This window comes from Stomoxys calcitrans, chromosome 1 (genome assembly GCF_963082655.1).
Source record: "Stomoxys calcitrans chromosome 1, idStoCalc2.1, whole genome shotgun sequence".
NCBI classification, from domain to species: Eukaryota; Metazoa; Arthropoda; class Insecta; order Diptera; family Muscidae; genus Stomoxys; species Stomoxys calcitrans.
In genome coordinates, this window is record NC_081552.1 from 30,182,772 (window position 1) to 30,200,887 (window position 18,116).

General features: G+C 40.2%; 2 protein-coding genes across 2 annotated transcripts; one reads left to right on the forward strand and one right to left on the reverse strand.

Moving 5' to 3' along the window:
- Nucleotides 1-8,965: 8,965 nt before the first annotated feature.
- Nucleotides 8,966-12,345, reverse strand: LOC106091241 (zinc finger protein 236). Its single transcript, XM_013257717.2, has 4 exons — nt 12,033-12,345; nt 10,906-11,973; nt 10,697-10,843; nt 8,966-10,630 (listed from the first exon to the last, which is right to left on the reverse strand). The coding sequence occupies exons 1-4, from the start codon at nt 12,138-12,140 to the stop codon at nt 9,113-9,115; spliced, it is 2,841 nt and encodes a 946-aa protein (XP_013113171.2). The 5' UTR covers nt 12,141-12,345; the 3' UTR covers nt 8,966-9,112.
- Nucleotides 12,346-16,132: 3,787 nt separating this feature from the next.
- LOC106091231 (splicing factor 3A subunit 2) lies at nt 16,133-17,308 on the forward strand. The gene is made up of 2 exons (XM_013257703.2): nt 16,133-16,241; nt 16,304-17,308. The coding sequence occupies exon 2, from the start codon at nt 16,326-16,328 to the stop codon at nt 17,121-17,123; it is 798 nt and encodes a 265-aa protein (XP_013113157.1). The 5' UTR covers nt 16,133-16,241; nt 16,304-16,325; the 3' UTR covers nt 17,124-17,308.
- The last annotated feature ends 808 nt before the right edge of the window (nt 17,309-18,116 follow it).

Consider the following 18,116-nt stretch of genomic DNA (forward strand, 5'->3'; position numbering starts at 1 on the left):
GAACCGGGCCCGCTCCGCTGCGCCTTCTTTAAATCTCTAAAATCTCTATTTTAAGGTTTGGAACACTTGGCCCTGAATGTATATATCGTATTCGTGCCACTGTAGCCTATGTCCGCCTATAACGCTGAACGCCTGCGTTCAAATCCTGGCAATAACATTGGACAAAATTTAAAGCGGTGGTGATCCCCTCTTAATGCTGGCGACATTTGCCATGCATGGTCATGCTAAAAAATTCTCTACAGATTCTCAGATATCGCACTGCGGCACCGTATTCGGACTCGGCTGTATAAAAAGCCCTTTATCATTGAGTTTAAGCTTGAATCGAAAAGCTTTCATTGATGTGTGAGAAGTGTGCCCCTTCTCGGTCCCTGGGTAAATTTTCACTCCACTCCCAAATACTTTTCTTTTGAGTCCTATATAATCGTATTGTTAAATATTTCCGGTTTAGGGAGACACCCGGCCCTTAATGTAAATATACGCTTCGTGCTCTACTTTCAAATAAATTTTATATGAGCCCCATAATGGCATGATCGGCAAATAAATTCTGTTTGAGGGTGGGATTGATCGCAGGGACTTTGTCCCGAAAATGAGTATTAATTTCCCGAAAATCAATCAATTTAAACATCAAATAGCTTTTTTATAATAGGGAGGTGTTTTCGGGTGTGGCAGTTCCCCAAACGCATGGCTCTTCAATTGGATATCAAATTCGTTTTTTTCTCTCAAGCACCTTTCGTTTGAGCTCTATATTGTCGTGATTGGTCTGTATACCCATTTGGCGGATTTTCGACGGCCCCCGAGGCACCCGACCCCAACAATAGAAACCATGTTTAGTTTTGACTGTGAGAGTGCAAAAAAATTTCGAACGAATCGCATTGCCAATCTCCGAGATCTGGTGGTTTTGAAAATTAGGGTAATGTGAGCACCATCAAATACATTTAATTTGTCCTAATGGGCCAATCAACCTATTTGACTTATTTTTGGAAAGAAAAGCGCCACCTAGACTTGAACACAAATTTTAATGTTCGTAATCTACTCCCAAATATCTTTCATTTGAGGCCCATATTGACATGAATGCCCAATATGTCTGTTTGAGGGAATTTTAAGGTTGGGGCGGCCCGATGGGTGCTTAGACCCAAATTTTGATATCATATTCGTATTCTATTTTCCAATACCTTTCATTTGATACTCATATTGTCCCGATCAGTCCACTTTTTATTTTGGGTGGTATTTTTGAGTTAAAGGGGAGGGCCCGCCCCCCTTCAAAATCAACAAATTATAAAGCCTATTTCTCCTTCTTGACCATATTCGCAATCTACTCCCGAATACCTTTCATTTGAGTGCCATATTGTGCGGCCCCCAGTTACTTGGACCCAATTTTTAATATGAAATTCGTTCTCTACTCCTGAATACCTTTTATTTGAGTCCGATATTGTCCCGATCGGTCAACTTTTATTTTTGGGTAGAACTTTTGGGGTAAGGGGGAGGGTCCGCCCCCTCCCGATATCAACAAATTATATAGCCTATGTTTCCTTCCAGACTACACAATCTGTGAAAATTTCAAGGTAATCGGTTCAGCCGTTTTTGAGTCTATACGGAACAAACCGACAAACACAAATTCAATTTTATATAAAAGATTCCTGATTTTTTTTGTTCAAAAATTTGTGGTTAGTTATTAAAAAAAGACATTGACTGTGTCAATGCAACAGTCATAGCAGCCGAATCGAGAGATGGAGGCATTGAGCAGAAGTGAGCGATGGCTTTGCTAAGCTCACAAGCAGACCGAGAAAGCGATCCGGTGCACGACGAAGGAGACAGAGGAGTATGTACCGGCAGCGCAATCGGGCGAAAGTGCAGGATGCTGGAAGGGATAGAACTGACATTCCAAGCACTTCTGCAGAAGCTGGAAAAAGAATCAGATCTCCCGAAAAGCATACTTTACTTTAATGGGCTATGACAAAATATTTGTTCCACTAACCGAACGTACAGGATTCACTGAATAAGGTTAAGCCAAGCGATCAGCCGATATACTTTTTTTTTAATATTTGGCAGTACTTGGCATTGAGGATGTCAACTTGTTCTCTTTTTACATTCATTCTTTGTTTACGTTTTCTCCTATATGATGACATTTTCAATCGTCAGATTTGACATCCTTAATGATGTTTATGGGGCCTATCCACTTTGTGTTTTGCATGTGACCTAACCTTCTATTAGTGAATCCTGCCGAACGTAGAATAGCGTTCCAAGCGCCTCGATCTTCTGCGTTCATTCTAAAACCTCTGATGCCAAGTTTCGAGGTGTCTCCCACAACTTGATCTTTCCATCGGGCTTTTGGTCTACCCGGTTTGCGTGTACCACCGTGTTTGCCTTCAAAAGACTTCTTTGCTGGAGTTTCTTCATCCATTCTGACAACATGACCTAGCCAATGCAGCCGTTGTATTTTGATGCGTGTAACTATGCTATCGTCGTCATACAGCTCATACAGCTCGTGGTTCATACGTCGCCTATATTCTCCGTTGGCGCAAACTGAGCCATATATTTTACGAAGAATCTTTCTCTGAAATACTCCAAGCACTGCCTCATCTGCTTTCACAAGTACCCATGCTTCAGAACCATGTAACAGCACGGGTATTATCACTGTCTTGTACAGTGTAGTCTTCGTCTGTCGAGAGGTGGCCTTGTTTCTAAACTGCTTACTTAGTCCAAAGTAGCATCTGTTTGCCAGTATTATTCTTCGCTTTATCTCAAAACTGGTGTCATTCGTTTCGATTACGGCGGTGCCGACGTAGATAAAGTTACTGACTGTCTTGTGGTTCCCAACTTTCTCCATTTTCTTTATCTGCTCGGTTGTCCAAGGCTTTTTGGGAATCGAGACCATCCATTTCGTCTTATCTCCATTTACTGCCAGACCCATTTTCACTGACTCTCTTTCGATTCTTTCAAAGGCTGCAGTTACTACTTCCGGTGACCGACCTATGAAATCGATATCGTCGGCATAGGCAAGTAGCATGTGCTCTCTTGTGATTAGTGTGCCATATATCTGCATCTCGTATAATCTTCTCCAGCAGGATATTAAAGAGATCACACGATAGGCTGTCTCCTTGTCTGAAACCTCGTTTGGTATTGAATGGTTCGGAGAGATTCTTTCCTATTCTTACTGAGGAACGCGTATCAGCAAGTGTCATCCTGCAGGTACTTCTCTAATACATCCGCCAGCGCGTATACTGCACCTTCTCTATAAAGAGTGCGGACATTCCAGGTGCAGATCTGTAAATCATGGTCCTTTTTTCGTTTGCGTGGGTCATCAACGTTGGGGGGGGGTCCGTTTTTACTATTCCTTTGTTTTTCATAGTAGTTCTATGTTTTCCGGGGGCGGGTTACTGGCCCAGCGCCCCAACCGCATGGGTTTGTGGGATTGCATGTATCCCTCGTTGTGGCGAGCCGCTTGCTCCAAGATCCGACGCTCGCCGCCAGCCGCCCCTAACCTGTGAACAGACGCTGATGTTGGCCATTGAAGGCGCCAATAACTCGCCTTGTCATCTCGAGTATCATTGGCACTCAGTATTTAGTTAAGAGCCAGTGCCACCTGACTCCTCACTGAGACTCTCCTCTCGAAAATCGCTGACTGCCCGTGGCCGCATTTTTGAGAAATCAGGCATAAAAACGGAGCTTTCCGTTTGATGAGCAGATGCAGAAACGTTTGCAGGATTTTCAAACAATGGTGGATGGTGTTGTTGCTTCCTTTCGAAGTGAGTTTATTGCTTCAATTCAGAAAGTCAAATCGGATGTTCTTGTTTGTCAGCAAAATATTGCCAATGTTGATGCTAGGCTGTGTGAGAGAATACGGCAGTTGGAGCAGTTTAACTTGGTTCGGCAAAGACGTCTCCATCGCACGGATATTCTTATTAGTGGCATGCCGAGATCAATTACCAATCTGCGTGAGCCAGTGATACAAATTGCCCGCTGGTGCGGAGTGCAGGTTGCCCCCAGTGATATTAATCATTGGTACGATGGTGCTGGTCAAGTTCAATTCCGTTCATACCAGGGATTTGATTATGGCGAACTGTTCTAGGCTTAACTCGATCAGGCTAAACGATGTAATTGGTGGCGAGGTTGACTCCCGTGTGTATTTAAATGATCATCTTACCGCACCTGCCTCTAACCTTGTTTTTAAATGTCGTAAGCTGCGGTCACAAAAGCGATTATTGAGATACGTCTTTATAAATGGAGATATTCTCAAGGTGTGCCTTACGTTTCTGAATGGTGACGTTAAAACAGTGAGTGCGACTGAATGTGATCAATTATTTGGCAGTGCTGAGTCAAGCAACGCTAATGGAGATGTGGCTAGCACCGTTACCAATGGATCCCGTGCGTACTAGTCTTTCATTTTGTATTTGTTTTTTTTTTTTTTTTTTGATTTAGCAATTCATTTTTCATTGAGCCTTTAGAGCGTTATTATTGGGTTGCCCAAAAAGTGATTGCGGATTTTTTTTAAAAAAAAAGTAAATGCATTTTTAATAAAACTTAGAATGAACTTTAATCAAATATACTTTTATTACACTTTTTTCTAAAGCAAGCTAAAAGTAACAGCTGATAACTGACAGAAGAAAGAATGCAATTACAGAGTCACAAGCTGTGAAAAAATTTGTCAACGCCGACTATATGAAAAATCCCCAATCACTTTTTGGGCAATCCAATAGTTATAAATACTTGCAACTTAGGTATTATTACGTGCGATAATTCGTTTTTTCGCTCCTCATTGTGTGCTTATAGTGATAATTTAAGTGTTGGGCATTTTAATTGCCGCAGTTTTTACCGCTCTGAGAGGTCATCTAAAATTAACGAAATAAGAAATGTTGTTGTTGACAGTTTGTTAAGTGTAGTAGGTGTTTCCGAAACTTGGCTAAAACCAAGTATACCGTCGAGTCGATTTGAAATTTCGGGATATTCTTGTTGCAGAAATGATCGTCCGTGTGTGAGAGTTGGGGGTGTTGCTTTGTTTGTCTCTAAGTCTATTAAGTACAAAGTTGTTTATAGTGGTAGTCAATATGGGATTGTTGAATGTTTGTTTGTAGAACTTTAACTTGGTTCTAGAAATGTTCTTGTTGGTGTTGTATATCTACCGCGGGGAAATTTTCGGGCATTTGAAAGTGAAGTTGCTGATGTTTTGGTGAGATACTCTGATGTCATAATTTTGGGAGATTTCAATAATAATCTTTTTGATCTGTCGTCTTCTTATAGCGTGCGCGAAAGTTGTAGGCGGCTTAATGTTTCATTTGTCCACCACTCTATACCTACTCATTTTAGTGCTGTACATAATTCTACTTCTTTACTCGACTTTGTTCTTGTAAGTGATCGTAGTTGTGTCTGTGTTTCTAACCAGGTTGTTTGTCCCAGTATACCAGATCATGCGTTTATTTTCGTGTCCCTTAACGTTTCAGTCCTTAATGTTTTGCAGTTCTTTGAATATGTTGATTATAATGCTTTGAGTTGTGATGATTTGCAGGAAATTGTTTCGTCTACTGATTTTTCCGCTTTGTATTCCACTAGTGACGTTGGTTTTCAATGTAGTAGTTTTAGTAGCTGTCTTGGGTCTATCCATAATGCGTTTCCTATAAAAAAAAAGGGTGAGGATTGGTTTAGCAATCCTCTCATTTCATATCATCTATCGCTTCGAGATTTGGTTTTTATATCTTTCTTGGAGATTAGATCCAATGTTAAGTGGCGAATTTTTTGTAGAGCCAGGAATAAAGCCAAATCTGTTATAAGAAAAGTTAGAAGGGAAGCGAATGTACTGCAGTTTGAGGGCAATAAAAGCACAAAGCAGTTATGGTCGTTGTTAAAATCCAATGGACTTGGCAGTTGCAAGTCGTATGATTGTGATTTGAATGTGGATGATTTGAATACGACCTTTAATAGAAACCAATTGGACTCCCAAAGTAGTTCTCTCGGGGAGTATGACTATAGTGGTTTTGCTTTTCAATGTGTGGAGTAGTTGTGGGAGTTGGATAAGGCATTTTCTGCAATTAAGTCTAATGCAGCAGGTGTAGATGGTTTCTCATTAAAATTTCTTAAGAAAGTCTATCCTCTTGTGGCTTGTCAGGATTCACTGAATAAGGTTAAGCCAAGCGATCAGCCGACATAATTTTTTTTTTAATTTTTGGCAGTACTTGGCATTGAGGATGTCAACTTGTTCTCTTTCTACATTCATTCTTTGTTTACGTTTTCTCCTAAATGATGACATTTTCAATCGGCAGATTTGACAACCTTAATGATGTTCATGGGGCCTATCCACTTTATGTTTTCGCAAGTGACCTAACCTTCTATTAGTGAATCCTGGTGGCTTGTCTTGTAAATTCTATTTTGTTAACTTCTTCTTTTCCGTCCGATTGGAAATTAGCCAAAATAGTGCCCGTTGGGAAAAAAAACAGTCTTATCGCGCTATGAAGGAGTTCCGTCCGATTTCTATTTTACCTATATGTTCAAAGATTGTCGAGCATGTTATAAAATGTCAAATGTCTGGCTTTGGAAAGTAATCGTTTTATTTGTGATGCCCAGTGTGCATTTAGGCGAGGTAGGAGTACAGCCCCATTGTTATTGGGTTTGACAGATTCTATCCGGTCAAACATGGGTGGATCACAGTTTTGCGTGCTATTGTCTTTAGATTTGGAAAAGGCATTTGACAGAGTGGATTATGGCCTTCTTCTTAGTTTATAAGTTTTCGACCGGTTTGTTTGTGTTGATGGTTAATGTAGTAGTGTTCTTTCTGTAAGAAGCGGTGTTCCTCAGGGTTCGGTATTGGGTCCGCTTCTTTTTGTGTTATTTGTCAATGATGTTTTTTCTCGTCTGGATTGTTGATGCACTCCATTTGCATATGCTGATGACATCCACTTGCTTTTTAAGGGTGATAACCGATTTTTGAATGTTTGGTGAGTGGATGGCGGAGAATAGGTTCAGTGTTAACGCTTCTAAAACTAAAGCCCTTTTTTTATCTTCGGGCTGTCACAATCATGTTAGTGTTAGATATAATAATGTAGATATTGAATTTGTGCAAAGCATTGATTGCAGCCTGCAACCAAGTTCCCCTCTATGTTACCCACCACGGCATGGAGGGCGCTATCAACTGGGCGAGCCTTGGTGTAGGCGGCCAACAATCTGTTAAGTGCCTTCAAGACGACAAACTGATTGGGCCGGGGATGGCGTTTTCCGCCTTGGAAATGAAAACGACCCTAACCTCCCTGCATGTATTCGTCACAAAGCCAAAGCTCCTGCGGCATATCAAGCGATATACCATCCAGTCCGCTCGATTCGTAGAGCTAAAATGAATCAATCGCTCGGTCTATTCTCCCCCTCAATAACCAACAGCGCCTCAGCATTGCTTTGTATCTATGGGACATCCGTAACGTCAGAAGTAACCGGTCCACTAGCCACACTAGCGCACCCCGCAAAGTGCGTTGTAGCCAGGAGTTCGAGAGTTTCGGAACTAGACTTCGTCCAAGTTCCATCACCTCTTAGGACACTCTCGAGGGTCTTCGGGTCCTTAGATAACAATCTCCAAAACATAGAGGCAGGGTTTGAATTGCTTAAACATTTTTCAATGTAAAGCAAAGTTATTTTTGCTTTGCTGCCTCTATTTTGAAGTCAGCAATTCAAACCCTGCCTAGATGACTAGTTAACCCCCTCCACCGACTCACAGAAGCCGGCCCATGAGACTCTACTATTCATCCTATTGGTTGGGGTCTTCATCAGTACTAATGTTTTATCTGGCCCCCGTTCTACAGTTCACAGCTTGCTCATTTGTGGTATATGTCAGCACAACCAAAAACTGCAGCCGTTGAACAACATCTCGGGACGGGAGAAAACATTCATTCGGATACGGTAGCAGATAAGGTGAATGTGGTCCTTGGAGAACGACCGCCCCCCATTGCACCGGAAGAAATTGACCTCCCACGGCAACCAGAGTAGTTCTGGCTCAATTACGATCCGGCAGATGCAGTCACCTCATTTCCTACAGAGCAAGAATTGGTGCTAACGTGCAGGGTCTACGTCCCGATTGTGCCCAGGGACCACAGAACACACATCACCTGTTGAAATGCCCGGACCCAGATCCCTCTGGACGCACCCCTGTATCTAGTCATCACGGGAAGCTCAGCTGGGAGTTACCGGGCGCATCCACAGGTTGCGGATAGTGGAATGCTTCGTATACCGAGTAGCTGCAATTGATGTCGCGGACAATCGGCTATATTGAATGGAGAGTCTCGGTGAGATGCGGGGCGACACTGGCTCGTGCTTAAGTTATTGGCGACATTAAATTACCTATGGTTATAACGTTCTCGCGGCGATTGGTCCTATAGACCGGAACGAGCTTGCTCACCTGTGGAGCTTGAAGAGGATCGCTACCTCAATATGCAGGAATATTGTTACAACGACGATGACTGAACCGATATTTACAAATGACACTTGTCATTGTTTTGGAATTTGTGCCAACTTGGACGTGTGCCCCGAATGCCTGTGATCCTCGATATGACAAAGCGAGTTATTTGCGCCCGCAGCGTTACCGCAGCGACCTGCCCTATGGACCGGAATGAGCTTGCTCACCTATGGAGCTTGACGAGGGCGCTACCTCTACATACCAATGTTTCCAATTCAGGCGCCTAACTTCGACGTTCTTGGTTCATTTCTCAATAAATTTCTTTAACCAACTTTCCATTCTAGCGATGTCTTTTCTGATGGTTATATAAATCGACTATGTACCCTTTGAGCGTAAAAACATTTAAATACAAAACTACAATGACCAGCCGTAATAGATACACATAAAAATGGAAAAATTGTATTGGTCGATTATGGATTGCAACCCAACTTCAGTTGAGTTGCCAAAGGGAAAATTTAATATAGAAATGTTCATTTATGCATTGAATTACATACTTTTTACAATTTATTAAGTAGTTGAACATTCAAAACACTGATATCGCATGAGACTGACAAAAATTATCAACTTTATATTATTTTTTATTTCATGATTTTATTTTCTGGCAACGCAACTCTACTTGAATTGCCATCCATAATCCATATTGTACGCTTAGGCCAAACAAATACAAGAAACATACAAAATCTTTTAATCTGGGTTTTCGTTACTTAAGCAACTTGAAGGCAATGCCTTTTCGTTCTTTGCTGATATAACTAAGGCTAAACTCTCCTTTATATCTCGACTTAATAAGGCATTTTCCAAAGCATCTAATATGTCCATATCGTCATCACTACAGGACAATTCAAGTCTCTCCACAGTTTCCATTGCTTCTATTCCATCTGGATCGGGATCGGAAGCTGCGATCGACGGTGTGGGAGAAGCTGGTGGTTTGGGATATTTGGCAATATTTTTTATATTCAACTCATCTGCAGCTTTGGTGTGTAAACTTTTGTGACGTTTGAAATTTGTTGCATCTGCATATGACTTGGGACATAAATTGCATTTGTAAGGCTTTTCACCGGTATGTGTTCTCATGTGTTTATTTAAGGGGGATTTATGTTTAAAGCATTTCCAGCATATGGGACATTGATAAGTATATTCTGGTGGTATTTCAACTAAATTTGGTGGACAAGATGGTTTTGTAGGCCATTCGTCATTACCACTTGTATTCAGTGAAGGAAACACTTCTACTTTTCTTATTTTCAGCTTGGAGCCTGATTGCTTAGAGGGATTTGGATTTTCTGATTCTTGGTTAGAGTGTTCCTGCCTGGGAGGGGAGGTAATATCGACAACAGGTGTTTGTGAATTGCTTTTTAACAAGGAATGGGTTGATATTTGATATTTTATGTTATTTTTCCTCAAACTTGGGTTTGAAATTGTTGTCCTCGAAGAAATGTTATAACATGAAGGGTCTTGCGTTATGAGAAATCTGCTATTTAGTTGTTGATTAGATGGATACTCATTGGAGTCTTCGGCTGATATTTGCATCGACATAACCGCATTGTTGGGGGCATTTGTTATTTTCTCACTGGATGGAAGTGATCCAAGCTTGTTGTCACTTGGTACAGAACTTTCGGCAATGTCATTTCTAACAAGTACGTTTTCCAAGGGTTCCCCAGACATGGGCAATGTAAAAACAGTTTCATCTGCAATTCTTGCTTTCTTATCCGGCATTATATTTGCTATGGTAAATTTGACATTTTTGTGTTGATATTCAAGGATTTCTGGTGAACCAGTCTCTTTTTTTATGTCATGGCTTCTCTGTGGAGTTGATAATGGCTTTGAAATTGTTGTTATATCGGGAGATTCGACGATATTCGGTTTTGCAAAGTAATGATTGAGAGTGATTTTTTTTACAGGAGCAATGGGAACTCTATTTATTTCCTTAGATCTTGCAGAAACTTGTTTTATGACATTTTTTGGAGAATTGGCTTTCGATTTAGCTGGAGATATATATTTGTCTGGTGTGGTGCTGACACTGTCCGTTCTTGTTGAAGCAACATAAGAAAACTCCTCCAACTGAGTTGGTGACCAATTTTCTTGCGGTTCCTGTTTTACAGTACTATTTGTTTCCTCCAATATTGTCTGTATGGGAATGCGTTCCGTCTCATGAATACGGGTATGTTTTACTAAATTTGACTTGTGCGAAAAACCCCTCTGGCAAACCTATGCACAAAAGTAAACATTTAAAATTAACTTCACAGTTCAGATATATGAAAAAGCTTTGTTTACCGAACATATGTAGGGTTTTTCACCTGTATGCGTCCGCATGTGCAGTTTCAACTCGTTGCGCAAAATAAATTTCTTTTCGCACAAAGTGCAATGGTGATCCCTGACATTAAGATGTCTTGATACATGATAGTCCATATTAAAGGCATGCTGCAATTAAGAACAAAACAATAAAACGACATACCGACGTACATTTTCAAAGGCAAGCTTACCTTAAATGTCGCCGGACACATGGGACATTTTAATGGTCTATCGATGCTATGGCTGATTTTAAAGTGCCTTCGCGCCGTTATGTGATCTTTAAAAACTTTGTCACAAATTTTACAATTGTAATGCAAATTTTTTATGGACTGCTTTAGGGATTCTAATTCATCTTCCGAGTATGCATGTTCTAATAAAAGGTGATCCCGAAATCTTTTTTCTAAAATAAATACAAGTGAGCATTTGCGGCAAATAATGCGGGATTTATAAGCAATTCCTTGACGCTCTAGTTCCACTAAATCTCCCCATATTTCATTTGATATTTTTACGTAGGCGCAAACAGCTTTAGTTTCCAGAATTTTTTTACCGTCCTCTTCATCGGTAGCAGACGCCAGTTCGGTATTTGTCATTTTTAGCTTGGTGGCATTGTTGTCAGTGACTTTGGTAGGGGTTAGTTTACACTTAGGCGGCCTTCCACGAGGGCGTTTAGCAAAAACGGCGTCATGTATTTTTTTATATTCTGCATTTGCAGTTGTTGCATTTACATGTTCATTATTAGCAACGTTATAATCAAATGTTATATTTTCTTCTACTGTGTTTGTGTTGGCTGCTGTGTGGTCTAATTGAGGTTTTCTATTTCTACCCTTGGGATTTTCCGACTTGGTTTTCTTTTTATATTTTAAGGGCTTGTCAGTATTTTTAATATCTGCCACATTCGCGGATATTTTGCTCTTCTTCCCAACATTTGAACTTTTGTTCGTACTGGGCTCCGTAATATCCATTCGACATTGGATATCTTTATCTACATTGCTGCTTAAGACTGCTGTTGTATTAGAATCGTTACTATGAGCTGCACTTTGCAAACGGTTACCAGACCTTCTGGAGCTCCTTCGAACCGGCGATGTCTCTTCTACTTCTGAAGACAATATCGAACTCACGACCTTATTAGAAAACTCCAATTCACCCCCACCATTCTTTTTTCTTGCTTGCTGTGTTATTTGCAAGAACTCTTTAAACTTGAAAATTCCATCTTCACAACTTTTACAAACTGCTGCAATTCCTTTGGATTCCCTGCAAGGCTAATATTTTTACAACTTTAATCATTTTTACGTGGGCAAACAAACGTCAGTAGGCTTACCTTAACTCCTGCCAATAGTAGAATTCCCTTAGCATTTTCTCCTTCAGAAAAGTCTTTTGTGTCACCAAGATATATGTGGCACAGGGAACACTTGGACATGATTAGCATGCATAAATTTTTCTAATGTTGTCAGAAAGTGTTAATTATAACAATGAAAAGCGTCAAGCAAAAGGTTTGTTTGTTTTTTTAGCCAAAATGGCAGTATGCTGCTCTAATGAAATTTTCGTTCCCATAAGAAATGAAATAAATGTGATTGCACATAAAAACGCGGATTGTTTTATAAATATCCTTTTTATCAATTCGCTAAGTCGGTGACTCGATTTTATAATCGATTATTCAATTTTTGAATCCAAAGGTCAAATTATCGATTAGTCTAGTTTTGAATAATCGATTAGTCTAGTTTCGAAAAATCGATTAGTCTTTGGATCCTAATGCTGAGTTTACATGGCACACCTGATGTATGGTCATTGCAATAGCATTGGTAACAACAAAGGTGTATTCGTCACATATGCACATAACCACCCACCAAACATTTGGAAGTGACTTTCTCACTCTCTCCCAGAATTGTCACTTTTTAAATAATTTTTTATGATAGTTTGTAGAGATTTCACGATTTAAAACAACAAAATACATTACTATCGGAATTCTATCATTAATGTTTCGCTAATTAGTTGCTCATAATCAACTGTTATTGTTACAAATCTAAAAATAGATTTTTTGCTGTTGTTATGGACGCTAACTCAAAAAACCCCATATAAGAGAATATATGTTTACTTAGCCTTCTGTAATGAAGAAAGGTGCGTGGCACAGAGGGATAGCATACGCCTCACAATCGTAAGGTTGACTGCTCATATCCCAGTCAAGAAAAATCATTGCAAATAAAATCTTCGACTATTAGTCTGGATTTGAAAAAGAAATAAATTAGAAAGAGAAATAAAAATAAGCCACTCTAACATGTTAAAAAAACATTAGGCAAAAGAAAAAAATTATTTTTTATTAATGACGTTGATAATCGAATTTTAAAAAACGTAGGCTGAAAATTGGCGGAAAAGTAGAAAAATAGTACGGCAAAAAACTATTATAGCGGCAACACTTGAAACTATTGCCGGCATCATTTTAGTATGTTTTATTGTTTTCAATGGTTCGTTTTTCTTTATATATTTGAGAAAAAATATATAAAATAGAGAAAACAACAAGAAAAAAGAAATACTGCGCAAAGAACTCGACAGATGCGATACATGATGGAGGGTATATAAGATTCGCTTATGGTGTCGCTGTCCTTTTGAAGAAAAATTAGTGCCCTTCACCATTATAAATTTAATTTCAAGGAATCCGCAGATCGAGATAATATCGTGCGATATAAAGACCAATATCAGTCACATAGTTATATTAGCTGTGTTCGGGAACTCAAAAATTTGTGCAGATTTTCACAAATTTTTACTGGAAGTCGTTCGCGTACTTTATTTGCCAGCAGAAGAGAGCGCGAGAGAGAGCAAACTGTGACAGTTAAAAAATAGAAAACCTGCAAATTTCTACTGGAACTTTTTTTGCAAGCAACTTCGAACAGATGTTTTGTAAAGGTCAGCTGTTTTGTGAAAAGCAGCTGTTACATAAAAATGGATCAAAAAGGTAAGTAAAGGTAAGGTAAGTAAAAAATAAAAATATTGTTTATTGGTAATTTTTAAATTTGTTTAGTTTTTATTTACTTTTATTGAAGATTCATGGCTGCAGCCAGTGTTCAGGTACATAAAACTCGCCAAATGAAGTTATAATTTCTGCAAAATTTGCGGAATTATTATGTATTCTTCCAGACACCAAGACAATAGCAATTATCGGCTTCTTATGTGTTGAAATCATCCTTATGTGTTGGAATCATCCTCCTACGATGAAACCAGTACATCAGTGGTCGCAGCAATTTGACTAGCCACAATAGTTAGAAGCATTAGGTGGTTAGTCCAAGGTTTCTTTGTCAGCACACCAAGTGCGTGTGGACGGTGATGGCATGTAAAGCAGTTGTAGTCCTATGCATCCTTCAATATGCATGCAGATGCTCGAAGGGAAATTGTCCAACGGGAGGACCGGGAGGAGTAGTCCCTCATGCGTCTTGGCTACTGATGAGAGAAGGGGGATTGGTCTGTACGACTTCCCTTTGCTCATGTTCTTTTCAGGTTTCAGTAGCGAGATCATGCTGCCCATCTTCCAAACATCGGGTACTATGATAGCGTTCAGATAGGCTGAGGACAGTTGTAAGGTACTCGACTCCGGGCAGATCCAGATTCTTCAGCATCAGTGCAGAGATTCCTTCTGGGACCAGCGTCTTGGTGCCACATTCGTAACTTCGTGCACAGTAAATTGTGATGGCTGTGCAGCGGCACGGATATCACGGGTACGACGAATGGCTTTCCTTCTAGCCTTGTCACCCTCGAGTCAATAAATTGACGTTTATCTAAGGAAAATACCTCACAAGTATCGTCAGAATTTTTTTATTTTAAAACAATTGTTTTCCTAAGCAAATAAAAATCCAACCAAAACAAAAATCAGCTGTTTTGCAATTTTTCACTGAATATCGTTCGCGTACTTTTGCTTGCACATTTTTTAAAGATAGTAAATTGGCCACCGTAGCGCGGAGGTTAGCATGTAAAAGTTTTCAGTGGTGGTTTTCCCTCCTAATGCTGGCAACATTTGTGAGGTACTATGCCATGTAAAACTTCTCTCCAAAGAGGTGTCGCATTGCGGCATGCCGTTCAGACTCGGCAATAAAAAGGAGGCCGCTTATCAATGAGCTTAAACTTGAATCGGACTGCACTCATTGATATGTGAAAAGTTTGCCCCTGTTCCTTAATGTTCATGGGCAAAATTTTTATTTGTAATGCATGAAAAACGAGTTGGCTGGAAGACTCTATGTGCGACCAGTCTGGCTTTGGGCGAAGCGCTTGGTATTGTCAAATACATCTGCAATATAATACACAGAGTTTACCAGTCACTGGCACCCCACTGAGTTTCAATGTACACGCGAAAGAAATATTTTCCCATATGGACGTGGAAATTCTTGGCTATGCTGACGATCTAGTGACATTTCATGCAGATACTTCTTTGCAAATTGCCATTGATCGCGTGCAGAACGCTTTAAACGTTGTAATCGAAAGTCCAAGACAAATACAACTATCTCTGCAAAAATCCAAGTGTTTGAAATTCCAACCAACACATTAAAATACACTGAATGTAAATAGCCTTTATATTAATATAGCTGAAATTGAATTTGTGAATGAACTCAATTTCATGGAATATACCTTTGAATCTCATATTGAGGACGTCAGAAAGAAATGCTTTAAATTTATCAATATTATGCGAGCCTTTTGCGGAGTATCCTGACATTACATATCTCGACATAAAAATGAAAGCAACAGATTTGAATGAAATTCTAACCAAATTTAATGCCATCATTGCGTCATCACAAATTGAGAGATTTCATGCGAATATTTACTGATGGCTCCAAATCTCATGACAAGACCTGCTGTGCTATGGAGGCCAGCTTTCGCTTCGTCCGGAAAGCTCCATCTTTTCAGCTGAGGCACTTGCGATTCTTGAGGCTCTATACATTATCGCGGTTAATGATAGAGGCAAATATGTTATAATCTCAGAGAACAAATCTGTCGTAGAGGTCATAGAGAGAATCACTCACAACAAGACGCATGTATACGTGGTCAAGAAAAAAAAGATATTATTAAACTTTAAGAACGCGGTTATGTTATTAGCTATGGTTATGTGTGTGCATTATAGTTGAAAAACATAACACACACAAACAACAAGAAATGGCGCGAACTAGTAACATACTTAAAATCAGGGTTGCACTAATCACTGATTTTGACAGGTAATGCACTTAATATTTTGTTGTTGGGCAACTGCTACTACCTTAAACTACCTTGGTTTTAATCTTCAAACAAGGCAAACAACCATGTTTAGAGTGTTATAAGTGGAAAACGAGTCGTTTGTTCAGAACAGCCTCTGTCTGAACATAGCATAACATGTGAAAATCACTTTTCAAAATAGCACATGTAATTCTTTTTGATTAGAGCGTGCTCTATTATTTCCGAAGTGCACTAACTGTTTTATGAAACCAAGAAGAAGAAGACCTTTTTCTGTTCTACTGCCCGTAATCAGATGGTGGTTGAACTGACGTTTATGTACAAAGAAGAAGAAGTATCTAAAGTTTGTAAAATTAATAAAAACTAAATTCGATAGAATTTATGGGACTTATTATTTCTTTGCAGCAAGAGAATCAATACCTTGAAAATGGATTTCCAAAATCGTGCCGGTGGCAAGACCGGCAGTGGTGGTGTGGCCTCCTGGTCGGAAACCAACCGAGACCGCAAGGAGCGTCTCCGACAACTGGCATTGGAAACTATTGACCTGAACAAAGATCCTTATTTTATGAAAAATCATTTGGGTTCATATGAATGCAAGTTATGCTTGACGCTACATAATAATGAAGGCTCGTATTTGGCACACACACAAGGTAAGAAGCATCAAGAAAACTTGGCTCGCCGTGCCGCCAAAGAGGCAAAAGAGGCACCTTCTATGATGGCACCAGAAAAGCCTCGTGTGGAACCTAAAAAATTTGTAAAAATCGGTCGCCCCGGTTATCGTGTTACCAAACAGCGTGATCCAAGTAATGGCCAACAGTCACTGCTATTCCAAATCGATTATCCAGAAATCACCGAAGGCATCATTCCTCGTCATCGCTTTATGTCAGCGTATGAACAAAAAATTGAACCACCAGATCGTAAATGGCAATATTTACTTTTCGCCGCTGAACCTTATGAGACTATTGGTTTCAAAGTACCATCGAGAGAGGTGGAAAAGACCGAGGGAAAATTCTGGACACACTGGAATCGCGACACAAAGCAATTCTTTTTACAGTTCTCATTCAAATTGGAACCGAAAATTATACCACCACCTCCACCCAATCTCCACAGGGCATTGGGAACTGCACCCGGCTTTCCTATACCTGGCCCACCACGTCACATGTTCAATGGCGTACCACCACCACCACCCATGGGTGTTTTGCCTGTACCTCCGCCGCCAATGTGAGAGGAGGAAAACTCTGTCTCCTCCTTGGAAGCAGAAAGAATCATTAGTGGTAATAATGTGTAATAAGAAAAAAACTTTTTAAATAAAATATATTAAAAACAAAGTATGTATTTAAAAAAAATCTATTGTAACACCAACATATTTCGATTAGAACTTACAAATATATTGCTATGGTTGTAGTTTAATGAGAAGCTTAAGTAACTCAAAAACGGTAGCTTTAACAAAATCTGAATCGATCCTGGCACGGAAGCTATGTTTTGTGTGGTGTTCATCATCATAACGAGAAGCTCAGCTGTAGGCTATGTGGCGCATCCACAGGTTTCGGATTGTGGGGTGCTTCGTATACGGAGTGGGTTCAATTGAAGTCGCGGGCAATCAGCAATATCGAGTGGAGTCTCAGTGAGAGACCGGGCGGCAGCGGCTCTACAATACTGAGTGTACATGGTACTCGATATGACAAGGCGAGTTATTGGCACCATCAAATAACTAATGGCCATGACGTTTCCACGGAGATCGGTCCTATGGACCCGAATGAGCTCACCTATGGAGCTTAACGAAGATCGCTACATCCACATGCAGGTATTTGATTACAACGACCACGACTGAACAAAAATCAGACCCGATCAACTCTCTATCGAAAATCATGATACACATCTTTGTAATGGTATCCATCTTTTTTTTTACCCTCCACCATGTTATTTTCATAGCCACATTTCCATGTGGAGGTGGCGATCCTCGTCAAGCTTCTGTAGGTGAGCAAGCTCGTTCCGGTCCAAAGGTCCAATCGCCGCGGGAACAGAGTTATATAAAACGCCACTGAGTGGCCTTGTCTTATCGAGCATCAAAGGCACTCAGTATTTGTGCAAAATCCGGTGCCGTCCGGCCTCTCATTGCGACTGTCCGCTCGATACCGCTGACTGTCCGCGACTGCCGTTGCAGCTACTCCGTATAGAGCATTCCACTATCCGCAACCTGTAGACGCGTCGGGTAGCT

What these genes read in the sequence shown, in the direction of transcription:
- LOC106091231 (XM_013257703.2), top strand. Translation starts at nt 16,326, where the DNA reads ATGGATTTCCAAAATCGTGCCGGTGGCAAGACCGGCAGTGGTGGTGTG.
- LOC106091241 (XM_013257717.2), bottom strand. Translation starts at nt 12,140, where the DNA reads ATGCTAATCATGTCCAAGTGTTCCCTGTGCCACATATATCTTGGTGAC. An exon ending in TACTATTGGCAGGAGTTAAG is followed by an intron (nt 11,974 to 12,032) that starts GTAAGCCTACTG and finishes TAAAAATATTAG; the next exon opens with CCTTGCAGGGAATCCAAAGG. An exon ending in TGTGTCCGGCGACATTTAAG is followed by an intron (nt 10,844 to 10,905) that starts GTAAGCTTGCCT and finishes TCTTAATTGCAG; the next exon opens with CATGCCTTTAATATGGACTA.